Source organism: Zonotrichia leucophrys, chromosome 3 (genome assembly GCF_028769735.1).
Source record: "Zonotrichia leucophrys gambelii isolate GWCS_2022_RI chromosome 3, RI_Zleu_2.0, whole genome shotgun sequence".
NCBI classification, from domain to species: Eukaryota; Metazoa; Chordata; class Aves; order Passeriformes; family Passerellidae; genus Zonotrichia; species Zonotrichia leucophrys.
This window is the reverse complement of record NC_088172.1, coordinates 41848830-41868855: the sequence shown is the minus strand read 5'-3', so window position 1 is coordinate 41868855 and position 20026 is coordinate 41848830. Positions and strand designations below refer to the sequence as shown.

General features: G+C 38.7%; 1 protein-coding gene across 1 annotated transcript; it reads right to left on the bottom strand.

Moving 5' to 3' along the window:
- Positions 1–1965: 1965 nt before the first annotated feature.
- Positions 1966–11545, bottom strand: LOC135445126 (nephrocan-like). Its single transcript, XM_064707163.1, has 3 exons — positions 11360–11545; positions 5554–6455; positions 1966–2413 (listed from the first exon to the last, which is right to left on the bottom strand). Exons 1-3 carry the CDS (start codon positions 11543–11545, stop codon positions 1966–1968), a joined length of 1536 nt encoding a protein of 511 aa, XP_064563233.1.
- Positions 11546–20026: the final 8481 nt, after the last annotated feature.

The window sequence follows — 20026 nt, the reverse complement described above, 5'->3', positions numbered from 1 at the left end:
TCCCTAGTGCAGCTTGACGCCATCTCCGCTGGCCCTTTCACTTGTTTGCTGAGGCTGGCCCCAGTCTCGCTGCTTCCTCCTTTCAGGGAGTTGTGAGAGTGATCAGGTCCCCCTGGAGCCTCCTCCAGGCTAAAGAGCCACAGCTGTTCCTCACAGGACTCAGCCTCTGGGCCCTTCACCAGCTCCATTTCCCTTCTCCGGACAGGCACTAGCACCTCCATGTCTTTCTTGTAGTGAGGGGCCCAAAACTGAGCACAGCATTCATTCGAGGTGTGGCCTCACCAGTGCCGAGTACAGAGGGACACTCACTGCCCTGCTCCTGCTGGCCGCACTATTGCTGTCACAGACCAGATGCCATCGGCCTTCTTGGCCACCTGGGCACACACTGGCTCCTACCCAGCCAGCTGGTAACCAGCGCACCCAGGTCCTTTCCTGCTGGGCAGCTTTCAGCCCCTCTGCCCCAGCCTGTAGTGCTGCAGGGGGGTGTTGTCACCCTGTTGTCACCCAGGGGCAGGCTGTGCCACTTTGTCTTGTTCAATCTCACATAGCTGGCCTTAGCCCATTGATCCAACCTGTGCAGATCCCTCTGCAGAGTCTGATGATAAGATAACACATAAAGAAAAATGAGCTCCATTCTCTCCATTCCAATTGCATAGTTTAATGTGTTGGGGGACCTAAGAAACGCTCGTGTCAATCACATTTGCACAGGAGACATAACCAAATAGCTGCTCTCTGACACCTGACAAATCAGCCTCCGTGGAGATGAGGGATTACTCAGTTACTGAATGCCAATGGGAGATAAAAAATAAAGGATCCTGTTTGCTTTGAAAAGTAATTTGCTGATGTAATTACTCATCAGTTATCACCTGAACTAACGAGTGATTGTTTGTAAGTCATTGGTTTTAGTGGTATCACTAATCCAGTTTTGTTTAGTTTTCAGGCACTTTGGGAACTGCTTGATAAAATTTCTACTTATATCAAGAGTTAATGCATTAATTATATAGCATTTAGTCTTCTTTTGTGTGTATGTGCATAAAAGTCCGGAAAGTTCTGGCTAGTGAAGAGGGACACTTGCAGTGTGTACTTGCACGTTAAGTATACCTACCCTAAAAGTATACATATGGTATCTTGAGCTATATTATAGCAATTTAGCTATTCAGATACCAAAATAAACTCTTACAAAAGTTTCACCTCACTTCATCTTATCCTAATATTTGCCAGGATCTATTTCCTGAGAATCTCCCTTCTTTTGTTAACAACAACAGAATCAGGTCAACTTGACCCCAGTGTTTTCCTTCTTCACTATTAATTAATTTCAGAACTACTATTAAATCTCATTAACCAGGACACTGATTCTTCTGTTTATTTAACTTGCTGTGATGAAGATAAGCCTTCTGTGTTTTGTCTAGAGCTCAGCTAATTTAGTCTAATGTAATTTAAAATAGTCTAAAATAAACAAAAAAGGGAAATATTTCAGGAAAACCAAAATAAATTTCTCAAAAGCAAGAATTTCCAAACAATCTCAAAAAATTGCTCACATCAGTGTAAGTCTCCATGTTGACCTGCAGACGTGTGAGTTTAAATATGTTGAATGCCAGACTCCTTGTGTTAGTGTCTTGTGGTATTGCAGAATTTTATTTGTGGGGGTTTTATGCAACTATAAGAAATGTTCTAATATAAAAAAGGTTCATACAGAGTTACAGACTGCTTTTCTAAGATATAGTAATTGTATTCTTTCTTCCCTCCAACTACATAATGCTAGTGATATATAAAAACAAATATTTTTTTTACAATATTTAGTTCACACTGACAGCCTTACTGTAGCCCTTCTGTCACTGGCTATTATTTCTTATAGTACACATAGAGCAGGAAAAGCTAATGACAGATGATAAGACTGCTTGTCAGTAGAGACACTGGTGGCAGTGGGCAGCTCTAGACAACTTTAAGGTTCACTAAACTGTGACATTAATCTAATTCATAATCATAGTAATCATCATCTGTGTTCACTCCAACGCTGGAGGCCTCACTGGGTTTCATTTTCTTCCTGTCCTCTTTGCCTCTTTCTGTGGAAGACAGATTGTCCTCGCACTGCTGCAGAATCTTTTTGGAAGACATCCAGCTTTCTCCCCGGCTGTGTGCCGGCGCCGCGCACTGCCCTCCCCGCACATCCGTCCCTTTGGCCACCAGCGCTCTCCTGGTTCTCAGAAGGTCACAGGTGCAGTTCCAAGGGTTCCCATCTAAATACAGGTGACGGAGACGAGGTAAATACTCCAAGACTTTGCGATCCAAGAGAGATATCTTGTTATTCCGTAAATTTAAAACCTGAAGCTGTTTCAAGTCCTTCAGCTCTTGTTCTCCAACATCCTCTATGTCGTTTCCTTTTAGATCCAATCTAGCAAGGGTGTCTGGAAGTCTGAGCAAAAGTAAAACAATAGAAAGGTGTTATGTTCATCATACTGTTTCTGCTAAGTGGTATTTGTCCCGGCACATCTGATGTACTAAAATAAAGTTATCACTAGAAAAGTGCAATCTTCTGCAAAAACAGATATTCACATTGGGGTTGGATTTGTTTGTTTGTTCTTTGTTTTTGTGTTATAGGTGTACTGTGTGTACACCATTGAAATGTTTTCCCAAATTACTGCAGTTCTGACCTGTACTGAATGTTCATGCAGCTGAACTGAACAGCAGTCTTGTGCTGTATTATAAAGAAAATCAGCTGTTTAATTTAAATTGTCAAATTTAAAAATGCTTTGTACTCTTCAATGCCAATGACCAAACTACAGCACCATGAAAGATCAAAAGTTTAGATAATTGTGGCAGCGCTGCTCCTCCAACTACTTTTATATATGATTTGTTTAAAAACATTTCTTAGTTCGTAAAGAATTATATTTTTTCCATTTGTTCTCCTGCTCCCATAAGACTCAAACATTAATCATCACAGCAGTAATCCATCTGATGATAAGCTGCTAAGAAATCAGCAACAGGGAAAATGTAAATGCTTTTAAAATAGTACTTTTGAGAATTAGAGCTGGTTACATTGAGCAGAGAAAAAGCTGGTAATCTCTGGATATGATTCTGAACAGGTCAGTATAATTCTTATTTTCATATATATTCCAAATTTACATTAAAATACCTTAATTTCAAAAGTCTTTCTCATTTATGATCTTTTCATTTCCCTTTGATATAGTTAGTGACAAGTGCTTAACAGAAAAGCATAGGCATGGAATATCTTTAATAAAATTAATTTGAAAGTAACTTAAAAATACCTTACTATGGTAGTATGCAAGGTGATTAAATTAAGAGTCAAGGTTACAGATTTTAAGGAAACTTGACTGAACCTCCCAGGGAAATGATAATCATATTACCAAGATCTATTTAGAATAGAACAGCATTTGGAATAGAACAGCATTTGGAATAGCATTTAGAATAGAGCAGCAGTATACTACAACTGGTAAACGTATGGGCGACCCTCACTGTTTTTTGTGAAGCCGAGTTTGAACCTCTTAAGCTGAAAGATGGTTTCCAGATTTGTGAAAACTTGACAAGTTCAATGTTACTATTTCAAGAGTAGGCCAGTTCTGTGTTGTGCTGTTTTTCCTGGGGAGACGAGAATTTCACATATTGATGTGGTGATTCACTTCACAAAATCTGACCTTACAAAATGCTTGTGGCTGCAGTAAATCAGTTTTGAAACTTAACTGCAGACAGTTGTCCCACATGACACTGTAATGTCAGAAGGGTACTCTGGGGTAATACCCTAGTGCCACTGATGTCAGAGGCAGTGGGAAATCACCCAAGAGGTTTATCTAGACTGATTACAGTCCAAAGTCTGACCAGTAAGTCCTTAAACCTGTGAAGAGTCTTACTGTACTAATGTTAGACTTAAAATTTATGGCTATATTGTTTGGCTTCAGGCTGTGTTGATCTAGAGAAAATAATGCCACTGAGTACATGATTGAGTGCCCTGCAGCTGGAAGAGGAGCTGTGCTCACTTGGGAGCTGACCATGGCAGCCACATTGTGCTACTGCCACTCTAAGGAATAGCATCAGGTTTTTCCTTGTGTTTTCACCACACCCTGTAGGATTTTATGAAGTACATGTCTTCTCTAAAAGTCTTGAATATACTTGGACTTGTGGATTATTTTCTTTTCAGAAAAGAAGGGAAAGGAGCTTTCATTCTCCTCGTTTCTGCCAAAAACCTGCTAAGACCTATTCACTTTCACACATCAGGCATATCTTTAAACCTTTTACACCTGACAGAGTTCTCAAATAGAAGTCAAAAGTAATAATTTCTTTTTCTGTATATCCATGCATACCTGGTCATCACCAGACAATTAAATTAAGTACATAAGTTTTATTTCACCTCTTTTATGTTTACAGCCCTCCCTGGAAGTCTTTATTTACTGTTGGAATGAAAGATCCCCAATATCTCCTTAGAAGTCGTAGTGTTTAAAGGCTAGTAGAGAACTCCTTGCTGTTAATTCTCTTGACTATGAAGGTTGTAAAAAAAGATAGATTAGACAATACTAAAGTAACTAGAAAGCATTAAACATTCCTGTCAAGCTAGACTGAAATCAAATATTTATACACCACTAAATCAGTTTCTGATTATAAAGCTGTTGCCAAATAGATTCAAATGCTAAAGGACATGATACTAAATTAATTGAAATTTTACTGCGTTATTTATTTAGGCTAGTTAAACCTGTCTACAACCCATAAAAATAAAGTTTAACAGTCCAGTTTTGTTAAAGAAGTTTATGTTAATGGAATTACTTCACTATTTTTATGCCATCTTATTGCACAGCCTTTTGTAATAATAAAGTTGCCACTTTATATCAGAACAGCCTCCATTTGGCTTAATATGCCATCTCTGATAATGGCCAGTTCCAACACTCAGATGAATGTAAGAGATCCTCTAAGCAGAACGTTAATGAACACAGTGTGCCCAAGGGATGTTTTTTCTATGCTCTGTTGACTGGAATTTTTCTTATAACCTGAAGCTGGAGAGTTTATGTGCATTCCAAATACCTTGTAATGTGTGAATTTAATGAAGCTGGGAATGCCAATATCACTGGAAAAGCAAATTCTTTTTCATCAGATTCAGCTCCCCAAATCTTAATATTTTAATAATAATAAACTTGGTGTGGCTTGGTAGAAACATCAGCTTTAAAATTGCTATCTATCCTTTATATCAAATGCTCAATTATTTTTCTTTTGTGGGGGAGGGTAAATCTAAGTAGCAGTATAACCTTGGTAGTAAGTCTGTTGTATTCTCCTAGCAGGTTCTTCTTATTGGTGTGCTAATTAAATAAAGTGGTCTCACTGGCAGGGAGAGATGCAAAATGAGCAGATTCATTGGGGGCCACAGATGTAATGAAAGCAGCTCTACTCTGAGACTGCTAACAGGAGTGCTAATTAGTGCTGGTTATGCCAATGGGTTTATGGTATGGACAGACTTCTACCGTGGCTGGGTCTGAATACCAATTTTTGCCTCTCACACTGCAAGGAAGGAGAGATGACACCTTGGGAGCAGCAGTCCTGAGATTCACTTGCCTCAGTGGAATAGAACTGAGGAGATTCTGTTCCAGCGCCAGATTGGAAAGCTGCGCGCACTGCTGGAGAGCTCCCGCCTCGAACGTGCTGACAGCGTTGTTGTCGAGAAACAAGTGCTTCAGGTCTTGGAGTCCTTGAAAGTCCTGTGCTGTCACCCTTTGGATCAGGTTATTGCTGCAGTCGAGTTTCTGCAGCCTGCTGGGCAGCCTGAGGGGCACAGTGTGGAGCTGGTTCTTAGAGAGCTCCAGTGTTGTTAAGTTAGGAAGAAGCTGGGCACCATCTATTGATATCAGCTGATTTTCTGACAGAAGGAACTCAGACAGATTTTCTAAGTGTTTCACATCTCGAAGTCTCACCATTTTAAGTTGATTTTTCTCTAATTTTAGTGACAGCAGGGATTTAGGTAGGTCAAGAGGCATCTTTGTCAGAAAGTTACCACTTAAGCTGAGAAAATGTAGGCTTTGGAAAGATGCAAAGAAGTTGGTTGGAAACGAATTCAGTTTATTATCAGCCATGCTCAGATACTTCAGCCTAGGAAGCCTAAGTGGCACAGACACAGATTCCATGTTGTTGCCATCCAGGATCAGACTCTGTAAATTGTAAAGGGAAGAAAATGCGCTCGGAGGCAGAGTTGCAATCAAGTTGTTCCGAAGATCGAGCACTCTTAGTTTCATCAAACCTGCAAAATCAGATGCATGCAGAGCATTGATGGAGTTATCAGCGAGTCTTAAAATTTCAAGGCCAGATGGGAGAAAGGTGGGTATTTGCTTTAGCTGATTTTTGCAGAGTTCCAGGGACTTCAAGCTGCTCAGAGCTTTGAAAGTGTTGTTTTCTATTGATTCTGTGCCACTGCATGATAGGACCAGCTCTTCAAGGACTGACATTCTCCTGAAGTCAGTAAACTGAAAGAGAAAAAGAAACAATTAATATGATAGTACATTTATAGATATCTTCACTGGTTACTCCTTCTGGATGCTTGGACAATTGCTAGTATATGCTGAAAAACAACATATTTAGAATATGAAACCAAAATAAGTGGTAACAGTAGAGGTATTACTATAGGTACCTGTGCTTTGCCAGTATTTATTTACATTTCCAGAATTTTGTGGTTTAAGTCTATGCTGTGTTAGGTTTGAGCAAGCATATACATTTGAAGAAGGAGTACTGCTTTTATTTCCTCCTGGTGGATAGCCTATATTAAATGGAAAGCTAACATCACCAGTGGCAGAAATCTTTGCAGAGAGTGGATGGTTGTTAATGTTCATTGTGCTCAATAGTATTTGCTAGAGCACATTTGAGTTCATGATACAGTCATTTCCATAGATCAACAGTGCTGTCACTCCAGCATGTATTCCCTAGAGGGAGTACCCACAAATATCTTTACCTCTTGCTACTCTTTTGGCGGAAGACTAAAATTCAACACTTTTCTCTTCCTCACTATCTTCCTCTTTTAAAATAAAAACCTCACATTTTAATATGATCAAACCAAAATTGTCAGATCAGTCTGGCCTGAAAAATCACCTCTGTGGAACAGAGTTTTCACAGAAACTTAGTTATTATTAGTTGGTAAAAAACAGATACTTAGCAGTGGTAAATGAGATTTAGATGTTGACTATAACTGTAATATCGAGAGGCAACCAATTGTTCCATTCTTTTTCTGCTCTGTTGAAGGTGCTTGTTTACAAAGCTTGCCATCTTGTGTCTCAAGTGAAGCCGCAAATCTAAGTGAATCTGGCAGTGCTCTCTAAGCTGAGATAGGAGAAGTGTGCAATGAGGGTGAGCCAGGGAGTTCTCTAAGCACACCAGTTGTTAAAACATTGGTTTTCTCAAATTACCAAATATGCTTCCCTCAGTGACTGAGTCTTAAAAAATCATTCATGCGGGAATACCCCCCAAAAAGCAACATGAGCAAGTGTTCTGCACAGGAGTGGTGGGAAGGAGTGTCCTCATCTGTTTTCCCTTCCCGTGTCCAAAGACATCTCACTACACGTCTCAGGCATACCACACCAGTGAGAGAGGCTAAAGTAACAGTAGGTTCTTGCCATTTCCCCCAGGGCTTGGTAGCTCCCAGCACATTTTACTCTGTGGGGAAAGCTATACAGCCTACTCTGGAGCACAACTCCTCATCCCAGTCAGGAATCTCCATGGAGGGCAGTACAGGTCCTTTTGCAGTACAGGTGCTGGGTAGTCATCTTGTTCCATAGTCCTGCTTGGGTACATTTGACTATCATACTTGTGTAAGAGAAATCAGCTCATAAAGGTGACTGCCAAAAGATGTCTTACAGCTTCATTTGTCCAACTCTTGCGTATTTCTGGGCTGTATCTCTATCTCAGCTACAAACTCTGCATTTTAACTTCTGTTAAAATTAAAGCCTGCACAGCTGTGAAGGACAAGTTAGATTTCATTTTGCTGTGGTATCCTTAGTTTATCTTTCAGATTAACTTTATTCTGTCTTGCAAAACAATTTCTGAATTGCAAATTTTGATGCAATTACTGAGAAAGTATAAATATGGAACCTCTATTGAAGCAGGTTTCTCCATAAATTATTTTTAAATTCAATGAGGGAATGTACCTCCATTAAAAACCTTATAGTTTCAACAGTAAACAACAAAGTTATTCAAATGATATAATTTTATTTTTCTATAATGCAGTGTTTTGTGTATATATAGGTATATAGCAATATCAGAACTGCTGATGTCCAGTTTTGGTCATGATTAGGAAGATGATCTTGTACATAGGAACGAGCTGCATTGGTCAAGAGCACAAAAACATAATCACATGTAATTATAAAACCATCTTATGGAAATTGAACCAATTATGAACCTTCACAATTCAACACATTTTCTCCTAGAAAAGTACAAGAGCAATGTTTTCTGCTTTTCCTCAGTTGATTTCTGTATGTCTCTGAGAGGCTTAATTTTCATCTTATTAAGTGACAGAGAGCTACGTGAAGGTTAATGTTCAGACATTTGCTCTGTAATGATGTTAGGCTTCTTAATGTGGATTATTATAATTTCTGTTTTCCACCTATTTGGTATGCATTGCTAAGCTTTGTGACCATGCTGTTTTGAGACTTAAATATTTATCCATGCTCTTATAAACCACCCAGTCTTTCTAATACAAATCAAAATATATTTAAAAGCCCACCAGATCTTTTTTTGCTAGGAAACAGTGTTTTATTCTCTAACTGGATTGTCTGTAAAATTATACTATTATAGCTTTATATTTTAAAACCTTGATCTCCTGAAAGTGGATCTAATATGCTGTTATTTAATACAAACATTTTGAGGAATTTGATGTTTTAATTACTTTTTTTGGCTTTTGAGTTGCTGTGATCTGGGATATGTTATAAGCAGTTTTTTTAAAACAGTTCCCTATTCTCTAAGCAAGGTAGATAATTTTCTTTTAGCAGATAAACCCTCATTTATTAATATAGTAAGATATAAGCTAAATTTTAAATTAAGAGTTAAAAGGTTATACTTGATCTTCAAGTCAAGGAGGAAGCAGAAAATATTGAAAAAAGATGCTAAAATTAATCTGGTTTTGATATTATTAAGTCTTTTTTATACAAACCCCAGGCTGTAAAATTACCAAAAGAAAAAGTGCCAGCCACTGTTTTTAACACTGATGAGCCCTGTCAGAACAAATACAAAATTGACCAGGGCAAAAAAAACAAACAAAAAAACGACTATTTTTCTTGGGTTTTTTTTACATAATGGATTTAGCATGCAAACATATATTCTTTTTTACAATACTATTTCTTCACAACTGTAATAATAATCAATGCAAATTAAGATGCAAAAGTAATTGAAACAATATTTTTTTATTCTTCTGAGGCAGCTAATTGCCAAACCATAATATTTGTGAATGCTTGGATATAAAAGTCTCTTGGAGGTCAGCTGTGGGAACTCTAGGCTTCCATTCAATTTCTTTAGGAAAGAATGTTATTTGCTCTATGAATAGGTAAAAAAAAGAATTTTTTAAACCAAACAAATGAAAACACCCAAATCATTCCAGCCAAATGAACAAAAATCATACACCAAAACCCTAAAATCCTATAGAGTTATTTCAGTGCTTGCAGACAGGTACTTTACAAGCAGAAATATTTCCCTAAGCACTATAATATGTGCCAGGGGAATTGCTCAGCTGTGTGAAATTAAGCATAGGTATTTATCATGTCAAGACCTCAGAAGTATAATTTGTTGCATGGGAAAAAAAAAAGAAAAACATAGATCCAAAGTGCCAGTATAATCTCAAGGAAACAGCCTACATAACTACAAGGATGTAGTGTGAAAGGACTTTTTCCTTTTAGTGCAGTCAGTAGCAGCAGTCAGGCAGACTCATAGCCAGTGGAATTAATGTACAAAGTGAAAAAACTCTCTTCTTAGATGGTTTCACACACCATTTGTTTTCATTGGCCATCAAACATTCATCTCACCACTTCATTCACTTATATCCAACATTTAAATGCTTTATGACACTTGTCTTTTGCTCTAGTCAGAACCTAAGGCCACTTCACTTGTAACTGAGGAGTTGCTGACAGGTAGGGACAACTAGCCTAAGAAACAGATAATGGCTTTTCCTACTTATCTTGGAAAGAAAATAATGGGGAGGAGGAGAGAAGAGTTTGCACAGAAGATGTATTTCCTAATACTGAATTCATTTCACAAACCCTTTGTTTACCCCGAGTATAGCTAAATCACACCAATGTTTGTCTCTTGTGGGTGTGTGAGATAAAACAAAAAAACCAGAGGTATTAGTAGCAGCTAAAAGAATAAACTTTCCTAGAGGAAAACTGTACAACACTATTTCTAAGTGGGCAACAGGCATTCTGGATGGTGCTCTAAGCTGCCTTCCACCCTGTTTCCGTTTGATCCTGAGGGCAAAATCAAAGATGCATTTCAGAGCAGTTAAATTTTTGTAAGAGAAAATATATCTCATTTGAATTGCACATTTCTTATTATTTGTAGCAAATTGATACACAGCAAGCATGTGTAATACAGGTGGTTATATTTCCCTTGTGTCTATCTATACAAGGTGAATTTATTAAATAAAGATATTTATTCCAGGGTAGGAAACAAAGAAGCATCATTCCAGAGTGCAGTGCAAGATGAGCATAAGCTGATGCCTTTAATAAAGCGAACCAGTGGTGCCTCAAGAAACCCAGAATAAACTTTTTCAATAGCACAAATAGCTGGCAGCTTTGGTAAGAAGCTGCTCTCACTTATGTGGGTTATTAGATAGGCCCTGGCCTTGCTTTTAAAAACATCTCATGCTGTGCCTTAGTTTCAAACTTACTTCCTCTGCCATTTCTAATAGCAGTTGTACCTGACACTTGCAGCTTGAGAGGGAAAAAAAGAGCTTCAATTTCATTCATTAGGGAAATTGTTCTAATGACATAAACCCTTTCATTTTACTGTGAAAAAGTATTATATTGTACCAAAAATAGAAAAAGCTTTTAACAGGTTAAAAAATACTCTGAAAGTCAATAGTTATTTGACCATATATAAAACAAGTCAACCTTTGGCTGCTAGTTGTAAAATACTATTTTTTTTTGTTTCATACAAGATATAATTTTGACAGTGTGAACTGTGTGCTTGGAGACTGCAGGAACATGAAAACACTACAGGAATATATTTACATATCCTTAAAGAGTAAGTAAAAATAAAACCAGATCTGGCAGCACTTCATCGGTTTTTACAACATGGAATAAGATTCTCTCCTCACTAGATGCCACCACCATCTGGGAAGTCCAACTTTCAGTTACAGTGCACTACAAAAAGTATTTTTTCTGGATTTTCTTACCTGGAGTTGCTTAATTTTGCTGTGGCTGATGTAGAGTCTCCTGGTGGTAAGAGGAATTTCTCTGGGGATCTCTGTAGCCCTGTAGCATTGCACTGACTGGGCAGGGTCACAGCTGCATCTTCTCGGGCAAGTGGTACTTAGGGCACTGTGAAAAGACAAGGCAACTAAAAGGCAAGACAAGTACATCTTCCCAAACAGGAACTCTGGAATTGCCTCAGCAATATACAGCTTGAATTAAGCACCAAAGCCCTTTTATACCACGAAATCTGATAAAAGGATATTATGACTGTGTATTTTATCCCAGTGAAAAAACAGCAAAAACAATACTGTAATTTGCCTGGGTTAAAATGTTGGCAGGCATTACAAAGAGCGAGAAACTTAAACAGTGATAAGGTGCCTTTACATTTGTAGGTATGTGAAATTAGTGTTATTTATTACCTGGCAGCTAATCTGCAAACATCCATATTATCTTCAGTTTCCTAGTTTTGTTAAATGTGACACCACAGAATTAGTGGAGAAAAGATAAAGAGCTGTTTTATAGTGGGGCTGTAAAACCTTTGTATCTTCTGTGACCCAGTATTAGAAACAGTAAAAACACAACTACAGCCAACACTGAAGCTTTTTTGCTCTTCCTCTTGCATTATTCAGACCACCACCCAAAACCTCAAAACTCAGGCTGCTACTATTTTAAAGCTAAAACATTCTATTAGTTTTCTTAATATCTGTGCTACAGCTGAGTGCTGCTGACTGGACAAAAAAATCACATCTTCTTGTGCAATTCCCATAAATCAAAATTTAATTATTCTTGTATTTGAAAATTATAAATGGGAAATGTTTGAAAGCATTTAGTATAAATCAAGTGGTAGATAATCAATAAGACCTATTTACTCCATGACAGATGGAGAACAGAAAGATTTCCCCTAGAGTTTTCTCTGTGCTTATTAGTGCTTCTCTGACATATCTGTTAGCTGTGCCAGCTGGAGATGTGAAGTTTTGAAGGGTTTGGTTGTGATCATTTTCCTTTGCACTCAAGCAGTTTATAATATACGAACCAGTGTGAAACCTTTGTATCTTATCACACTGTTCTGCTTTGCAGTGTTACCTGCTTGCCTCCATCCTCCCCATCATATCTTGAGAAGCAGGTAATCCTATTCCTTAAATGCAGACTAGGCTAGTTATTTTTCCAAGCAGATAATGTCAAGTTGATTTGACAAATGGATAGCAGTCCTTGATGGGAATGCCTTTTGGATGCAGCTGGGCTTACACTGGACAATTGCCATATTCCTTCCTGAAGAGCCTTCTGTCTCCTTAATCCTTTATATTGTGAGTGCAGAACTGCAAGCCAGCATCTGCTAAACCAAGCAACAAGAGCAGAAACCTTTTCCAAAAGCAGCCTGTGAAATTGGCATGTTTAACAAGCTATGCAGAAAAATACTGCCTGACTTATGCCATAGTGATCACTCGAGCAAAAATGAGTGAGTGGGCTGCTTTAGCAGCTGTGCATTAAAAGAAGTGTTTTAATGTATCTCAGTCTAGGGTTTGATACTTGGCTTGTGGCTTTGACTTCTTTTTTCCCCTACAAGAGTCTAAGTATTCAGACCAGAGTGTATATCCTTTCTGCATACTGACAGCTACTTGTGGTATATTTCTTTGATTCCATCTTTCCACTGATTTGGGTTTACATTCTAATGCTCAGCATCCTATGTAGGAATTTCTCTTGCTTAAAAATGTCATCAGAACCAACTGCTTTCTGCTCATGGTGGGTCAAAAGAAAGGAAGATCCAACCCCATGGTTTGGTTTTGTGACCTCTAGAGTTCTGCAGTCACTCTGCAAATCCCTGTAAGAGTCACAGATTGCATCCTTCCCTATTTTGTATATTTTATGTCAATCAGCTGCTGTCAGAATTCCCAGCTGTGGTTCCAAGGTGATTGCACCACAGTAAGGTGCAATATTCTTGACATTTTTGTGTAATGTCTCTATCCTTGGTCTTTTCAAACTAATGAAAGGAAACGTTATTGGTTTAATAGTTCATTTCCATTATATTTACAACAATGATTTAATGAAGAATGATGTTATATATCCATTAATTTCTCATATATGTCTGCTTTTGTCAGCTAGGTAATTTAAAGCAATAGCTATAAAAGATGATGTCCTATTAAACCTTTTTTGTACAAATTTTCACACCAGAGCTGATGACTTTGCTTTTGCATAAAATTATGACCTGCAGGCATTTATTGACTTTAGGAGACCTGATGGCAGCAGAACAAAGAGTCCCAAAACTGTATGAGCATAAGCTTAGAAGGAAGTTGTGGGCTATGCAATAATTAAAAAACAAGGAAAAAAAAAAAAAAACCAAAACCAAACCAAAACAAACAAACAAAACCCCACCAAAACAAAACAAAAAAAACAAACCAAAATGAACCTCCCCCCCTAAAAAGGTTTATAAACATTTCAGAATCTGTACGGGACGTAGCATTGCTGGCCCGTGAGTCAGCCCAGCCTTACAGCACGCTATTAGGAAGATGAATCACTGTGGCCATTTCCTGCCAGCAGTTTTTATGCAAACGCTCCCCAGCTTTTGCAGGACTAAAGGCATGATGTAGCACTCCATCACTTCTGTGTTAGAAGGAATGAGCAATAGCACCTGAACCTGCCCCTGTGAGAAGTCCCAGGCACATCCTACACTGTGTGTGCTTTAACCAAAGGTAAGCACTTCAGATCAAAACCTGCAAAAGCCCAAGTCTGTATAAGACATTGTCTTGTTGGTAGCTAATAAGGACATTGATTAAATATATTGGACAAATTTGCATAAAGCACAAGCTTGAGTTGCTGGAAATTACATCTTTCAGGATTGCTGCTTTTATTTCAAATCTGAAGTAGGGCTCATAAAGGACTGTAAAGTTTGGTGGTTTTTTTCCAAATATATCGGTTAGCCAAAGAAAAATATGCTATTTTTGTACAAACCCTTCCTCATACAATATTTCAGCAGTACTGGTGTATGGGCCTTTTCTTTCTTCACCAAAGTCAGAGGTTTGACAAAAGCACACATATTCAGGTCAAGGCATAACTTTATAACCTAAGATTTAGAAAATGACATAAAAGTAAAATGACATTAAAATCGGAAGACTGAACCTGCAAAACTCTTGTTATGGCATGTTTAGAAATGTCTGAAGAAAGCCCACAAACCCACAGGCATATATATCCCTTGTAATGTACCTGATGGCACAGACCATGCAAAGGAAGACGCTGTCTTATCACAAAAGACATGGAGAAGCTGAGCTCTTGCAGTTGGGGTGTCCCTTGCCTATGGGAAAGAAAAATTGCAGCGAAAGTGCAGCTCAGGACTTGCACAGGGCACACACAGGAGCGTGATCCCTCAGGGATGTCACAAGCAGAAGCAGTTTGGCAAGTAGGAACTGCTAAGTGATGGCGTATGCTCTAAAGAATCCCTGGCACATTCAGGTGCCATATGCTATCAAGTGCCTGCCACTGAGTACATGTGAATTTATAATTATTTTTTGCTGGAGTTTTTTAATTTGGATTTGGACCAGTTTTTCATAGGGACAGCAAATGGCATTTGTCTGCTGCAAAGGTTACCTCCAATCAAGCACTTCTCTTCAGAGTGGATCAGGCTGCTAAGGGAAACAATCATAACATTGTTTTTCAAAATGTTATGAGTCTCTTAATCATCTGTTGAAATGTCCTGAAATGTTTTACAGAAATGTTTCCTAAACAAAGAGCCTCAGAGGGTTACACTGAATCAAGAATGTCAGCAAATGGATTCTAGGCCAATTATTAAGACCTAATTAATATACAGGTTATAAATTTATAAAGAGTTATTTTTTGTTTTAATCCTACAAAGCAGAGTTTCACAAAAACAATCAGAGACCTGTCTGGAAAAAAAAAGGTATCTCAATTTTCATGAGCCAAGAATTTTGTGGAACTATTTTTATCCATCTTCATAGTATATAGAGAAGGTGTGTTCTAACTCCAGGCAAGGTCATCTTCATACACTGGCAACAGCTGCTGGATGAGTTAAAGCAGATTTTTCTTCCACACAAAAAGGTAGGTTTCCTTTTCTTCCTCCATGCTGGCAATACAGAGGAGATGCAAACGATGACCCCTCAGGAATTTCTCGCATTCCGCTTGTCCAGGGCACATTTGCATTCCAGAGGAGCTAGCACGGTGAAACAGATTGAAAGGAATGAAATTTTGTTAAATGGAAATTCACATATTGAGGAGTTTTACTCATTGCCAGTTTTATGAGTACTAAGGGATTCTAGCCCAGAGCAGATGCATGTGGGGCAGGCACCCCACAAAAAACAACCCTCCTGGAGGAGGTCAATTTACATAATTTCATACACATATGCCACTAATGATGCTGCAACTGCCCTTCAAAGTATTGTAGGCAATGGCATCCACTTGATGGAGGAATGGCTTTCATTAATTGAGCTACGGAGAGCTCTGCCCATGAAACGAGAGATTAGGCTATGGTATAATGACAGTTGCCTATTAATGACATTTCAAGTAATTTCCAAAAAGGAATGAAGAGGGGGGAAGTAAAGAGGGTAGATCTGATGGCTGAGTCTGTTTTCAGCCTAGAATTAAACACAGAGGTCTTTTGTATGTGAACAATTATATAAAATCTGTAATTAATGTATGTGAGACTGTGTCTTGTGCAGTACCACCTTAAAGTAAAGTAGAAGGGAAGGATTATCCAGTCAATAAGGGAACTGAAAAATCAATGGAACTTTGCTAGTCCTGTAGGGAGTAAGTTAGTTCTGGCCCTTCCATTTTCTGTGAATATCTTTAGCTTTTAAAGCAGCCTGCTCATAACTGAACATCCAACAGAATCAGAATGGAGCTTAAACTGTAAAAAATGTCTGCTGTTCAAACTGCAAGGCACAGGACTCTGAAACAGCAATTTTTAAATTATACACACTGTGTGCATAGAAAGAGGGTTTCATTCTTGCATGCTGTAAAGCTGAATATTTTTGGCATGTCTTTCATTCATTTGTTAAAACAAAACAAAAATTCAGAATGAAAATAGCTAAGCTTAAGTCTTTACATAGAAAGAAGCATGAGACTAAGATCACAATAGCACTCTAAAAAAGAAAAGCTGGTCTGAAAAGTGACCTGTGAGAGCAATAGGGAGTGGGTATTCAGAATAGTCATCAGTAAACTGTTGCACCCATGGACTGTAAAATGCAGCCAACTATGAAACTAGCTAGGCCTGAAGGCAGGAATCACCTAAAATATAAAAACCAGAATCTCAGGGGTTTGTCAGCAAAAATTTTCTGTAATGACAACCAAAAATGTATGGCTGTTCAAGTATCAGTACAAATGGACAACTCCCTCCTCTCTTTCAGAAAGGAGTGTGCTTTAGACAGGCACATTCTAATCATCCTCTCTAACTCCTTTTCCTACTTTACCATCTCTGGTTTTCCCCCATCCTTTGATTCTGTTAGATATTGCCTGTTTTCTCTCCATTTCCCCTTTGGTGCCCCCACCTGTGACTGCACAGCCGCCCAGGCAATGCAGCCACGCAAGATGCTTCAGCACAAACCACACAGAAGGTGGCCTTGACATGTGCAGGCGCTGCAGCCTGGCACGCACAGCTGGGCAGCTGCAATTACAGAGGGTGGACTGACCCTCATGTGCAAACACACATGTTTATATTGTAAATTCTTTGTGCAGGGGCTGGGGCTAACCAAAGGTTTGCATTGTATCTCACACAACACTTTCCCAGTCTAGGCATGGACACTAGACAGCAAATCTACAGCATTGGAGATGTCGATCCAAGAAATTTATTTTTAAATTTTGATTCAGATATTACTTTGGATTTTTTGTTTTTGTTATCTGAAAATATGTCCTCCTCATGCTTAAGGTCATTTACTCTTAAAGCTCGAAGCAAGTTTTCAGATGATTAATTAGGTACTCCAGTAATCAGTTAAAGTATGCAGGTTTTAATTTATGAAGGACCATTTGTACTTAAATGTACTTAATAGCAGTGTAATAAGGAGATCTCACGTTCTCTCTACGTTGTCTAAAATAACTGAAATTATGTACATAAATTATATGTGGAGAAATTAACTGGTGATTAGCTTCACCAGCTCTATCACTCCATAGATAAGGTCAAAGGAGCAGATCACAGAGCTTTTGATGAAATCTCTGACATTAAAGGCAGCAAATCCAAATTCTTCTTGACATATAACTTGCTTCAACTCTATGATTGTTAGAAATACTCCTTGTAGAAAGGATTCTTACTACTGGACCAGCTGACTCAGACTACTGCTGAGTCAATTACTTTGTTGATGTTATCAGTGTGTAGTATGCTATAGTTTACTCTAAATTGATTTAATCTAATTGAAGACCAAAACTACTAACCTTTCTTAGGTTCAATTCCATAATTACTGCACAGCTTCCTTACAGAACAGAGCTATGGTTGCTCATGGGGATTTTGGGAGACATTTCAAGAGTAACTGGAATTGATCAGAATTTTCTAGGGGACCTGCAAGCATAGTTTTGAGATAACTAAATTATTTGCGCATTTACCCTTAAAAGCAAGTGATACTTGCTTTTACTTTCAACCTCTCTTTTACACAGTATTTCTAGTGAGGAATATAAATAGCTAATGATAGCTACATTTACTGATTTTTAAAAAATGTTTCTTTAAGCATTTCTTCTCATTTATCCATAAGCCAGCATGTATTAGACAGATACTAAGCTGCAGGTAAGCTTCTAAAAGGATTTTATTTGAGAAGTTAATCTCTGAGTGGAATAAGTAGAGACAAAACCTTGTTTGAGTGGTGAAATGTAAGGACATGCAAAGCAAAGGTAGCACTGATAAAGCATGAAAGAATTAAAAGTAATGACTGCACAGCTCTGATACCACTGTAGATAAAGACAATTAGAGTGGGACTTACCCCTGAGCTAAAGGAAAAGGACACTAAAAATCTAAGAATAAGTGATTCTTTAAAAAGAAGCAGTCGTACGTAAATTACATGTCAAAGTTTTTGAAGGCAGTATTTGCTATAGATATGTTACATAGTAACTATGGGAAACTTCTCTGTCGAGATGGGGAGATACTGTTCACATGAAGGATAGAGATATATGAGCAGAAACTGCCAATTTTTGGCTAAGTGATACATTACTGTTCCATTAAAAAAGGCAAAGAATGTAACAGATTTCTATAGGTACTTCTCCAGTGCAGTACCAGACCCAAAGTCGAAGCAAACATAAAAACTGATGGTCCTGAAATAATTAATTCTCTTGTGTGGCTGAAATAATTTAAACAATAAAACTAGTTTGGCTTTTGAGCCAGCAAATACTTTGATTTTCTGTTGGATGCTGTTGTGCAAAAAAGACGTTTGATACAACTGTGAAGAATGAAAATCAGGATGAAGGTCAGGCAAATGCTCTGTGCAGCTGGACTCCCTCCAAAGCACTTACAGCCTTTTCTCAGCTCCTATTCTGAATACACTGATTTACAAAGCCAGAATGTTTTCTGTAGGTGTATGTAAAGGCATCTGTAGCTTTTGTTTCCACCATGGATGGGCTTAACAGTAAGAGAATCCCCCATTAGTTGCCCAATTGGTTACTACCTGCCTTCAGTTGCAGTGCAGACAATTTGAGTGGTGCACTGGTTTTTTCTGGGGTAGTTTTCTTCACAGTGGTTAGTGTGGGGCTGTATTTTGGATTTGTGCTGAACACAGAGTTGATAATGCAGAGATAGTTTTGTTATTGCTGAGTAGGGCTTAAACATAGCCAAGGCCTTCTGTGTTTTTTGTACTGCCATGCTGGCAAGGAAAGTTGGGAATACATGGGATGTTGGGAGGAGACACAACCAGGACAGCTGACCCCAACTGATTAAAGGGATATTCCCAATCATATGACATCATGCTCAGTATGTAAAGTGGGGGGAAGAAGGAGAAAGTGGGGGATGTTTGGATGATGGTGTTTGGCTTCCCAAGTAACCATTATATATGATGGGGCCCTGCTTTTCTGGACATGGCCGAACACCTGCCTGTCCATGGGAAACAGTGAATTGATTTTTTGTTTGCTTACTTGGCTTTTACTCTCCCTATTAAACTGTCTTTGTCTGAACCCACAAGCTCTCTACCTTTTACCCTCCTGATTCTGTCCCCAGTCCTGCTGGTGGGGCAGTGAGTGAGTGGATGCACAGGGCTGTGGTGAAACCACAAAAAAGGGTAAAGGGCAAGCAAACGGGTTTGTAACAACACTCTGTCAGCTCCTTGTCAAGCCTACAATAGCAGGTCCCAGAGGAAATGTGATATCTACTGGTAGTGGTGAAGTTTGCTTTTATCAAGCTCTTCTGAAAGCACAGATTGATGGAAGTACAATTCCTTCCTGCTCTGACATATCTCTTTGCATTCCAGGTGACTGGTCTAAGCACTGAGCTGTAAAGTGGTATCTTTCTGTCAATCTGTGTTCCAATCAATTATTTATGCAAAGTGGAGAAAGGGAACAAGCTCACCCCGGGATGCCCTTTAGCCCCAGGGCTGTGTGTGAGGGGTGCTGGTGCCCCCATCATTATCTTGGCATTTCCTCTGCTGGCTGGAGGGTCCCTGTGTTCCCCCTCTCTGGTGCTGGCAGAGTAGTTTGGGTAAGCAGGATTAGGGTCCTGGTCTGCGCTGAAATGATCC

Excerpts from the sequence above, each read along its gene's own strand:
- LOC135445126 (XM_064707163.1), bottom strand. The coding sequence starts at position 11,545 with ATGTACTTGTCTTGCCTTTTAGTTGCCTTGTCTTTTCACAGTGCCCTA. Across the intron at positions 6,456-11,359 it reads GCAAAATTAAGCAACTCCAG|TTTACTGACTTCAGGAGAAT; the intron begins GTAAGAAAATCC and ends TTTCTCTTTCAG. Across the intron at positions 2,414-5,553 it reads CTCAGTTCTATTCCACTGAG|ACTTCCAGACACCCTTGCTA; the intron begins GCAAGTGAATCT and ends ACTTTTGCTCAG.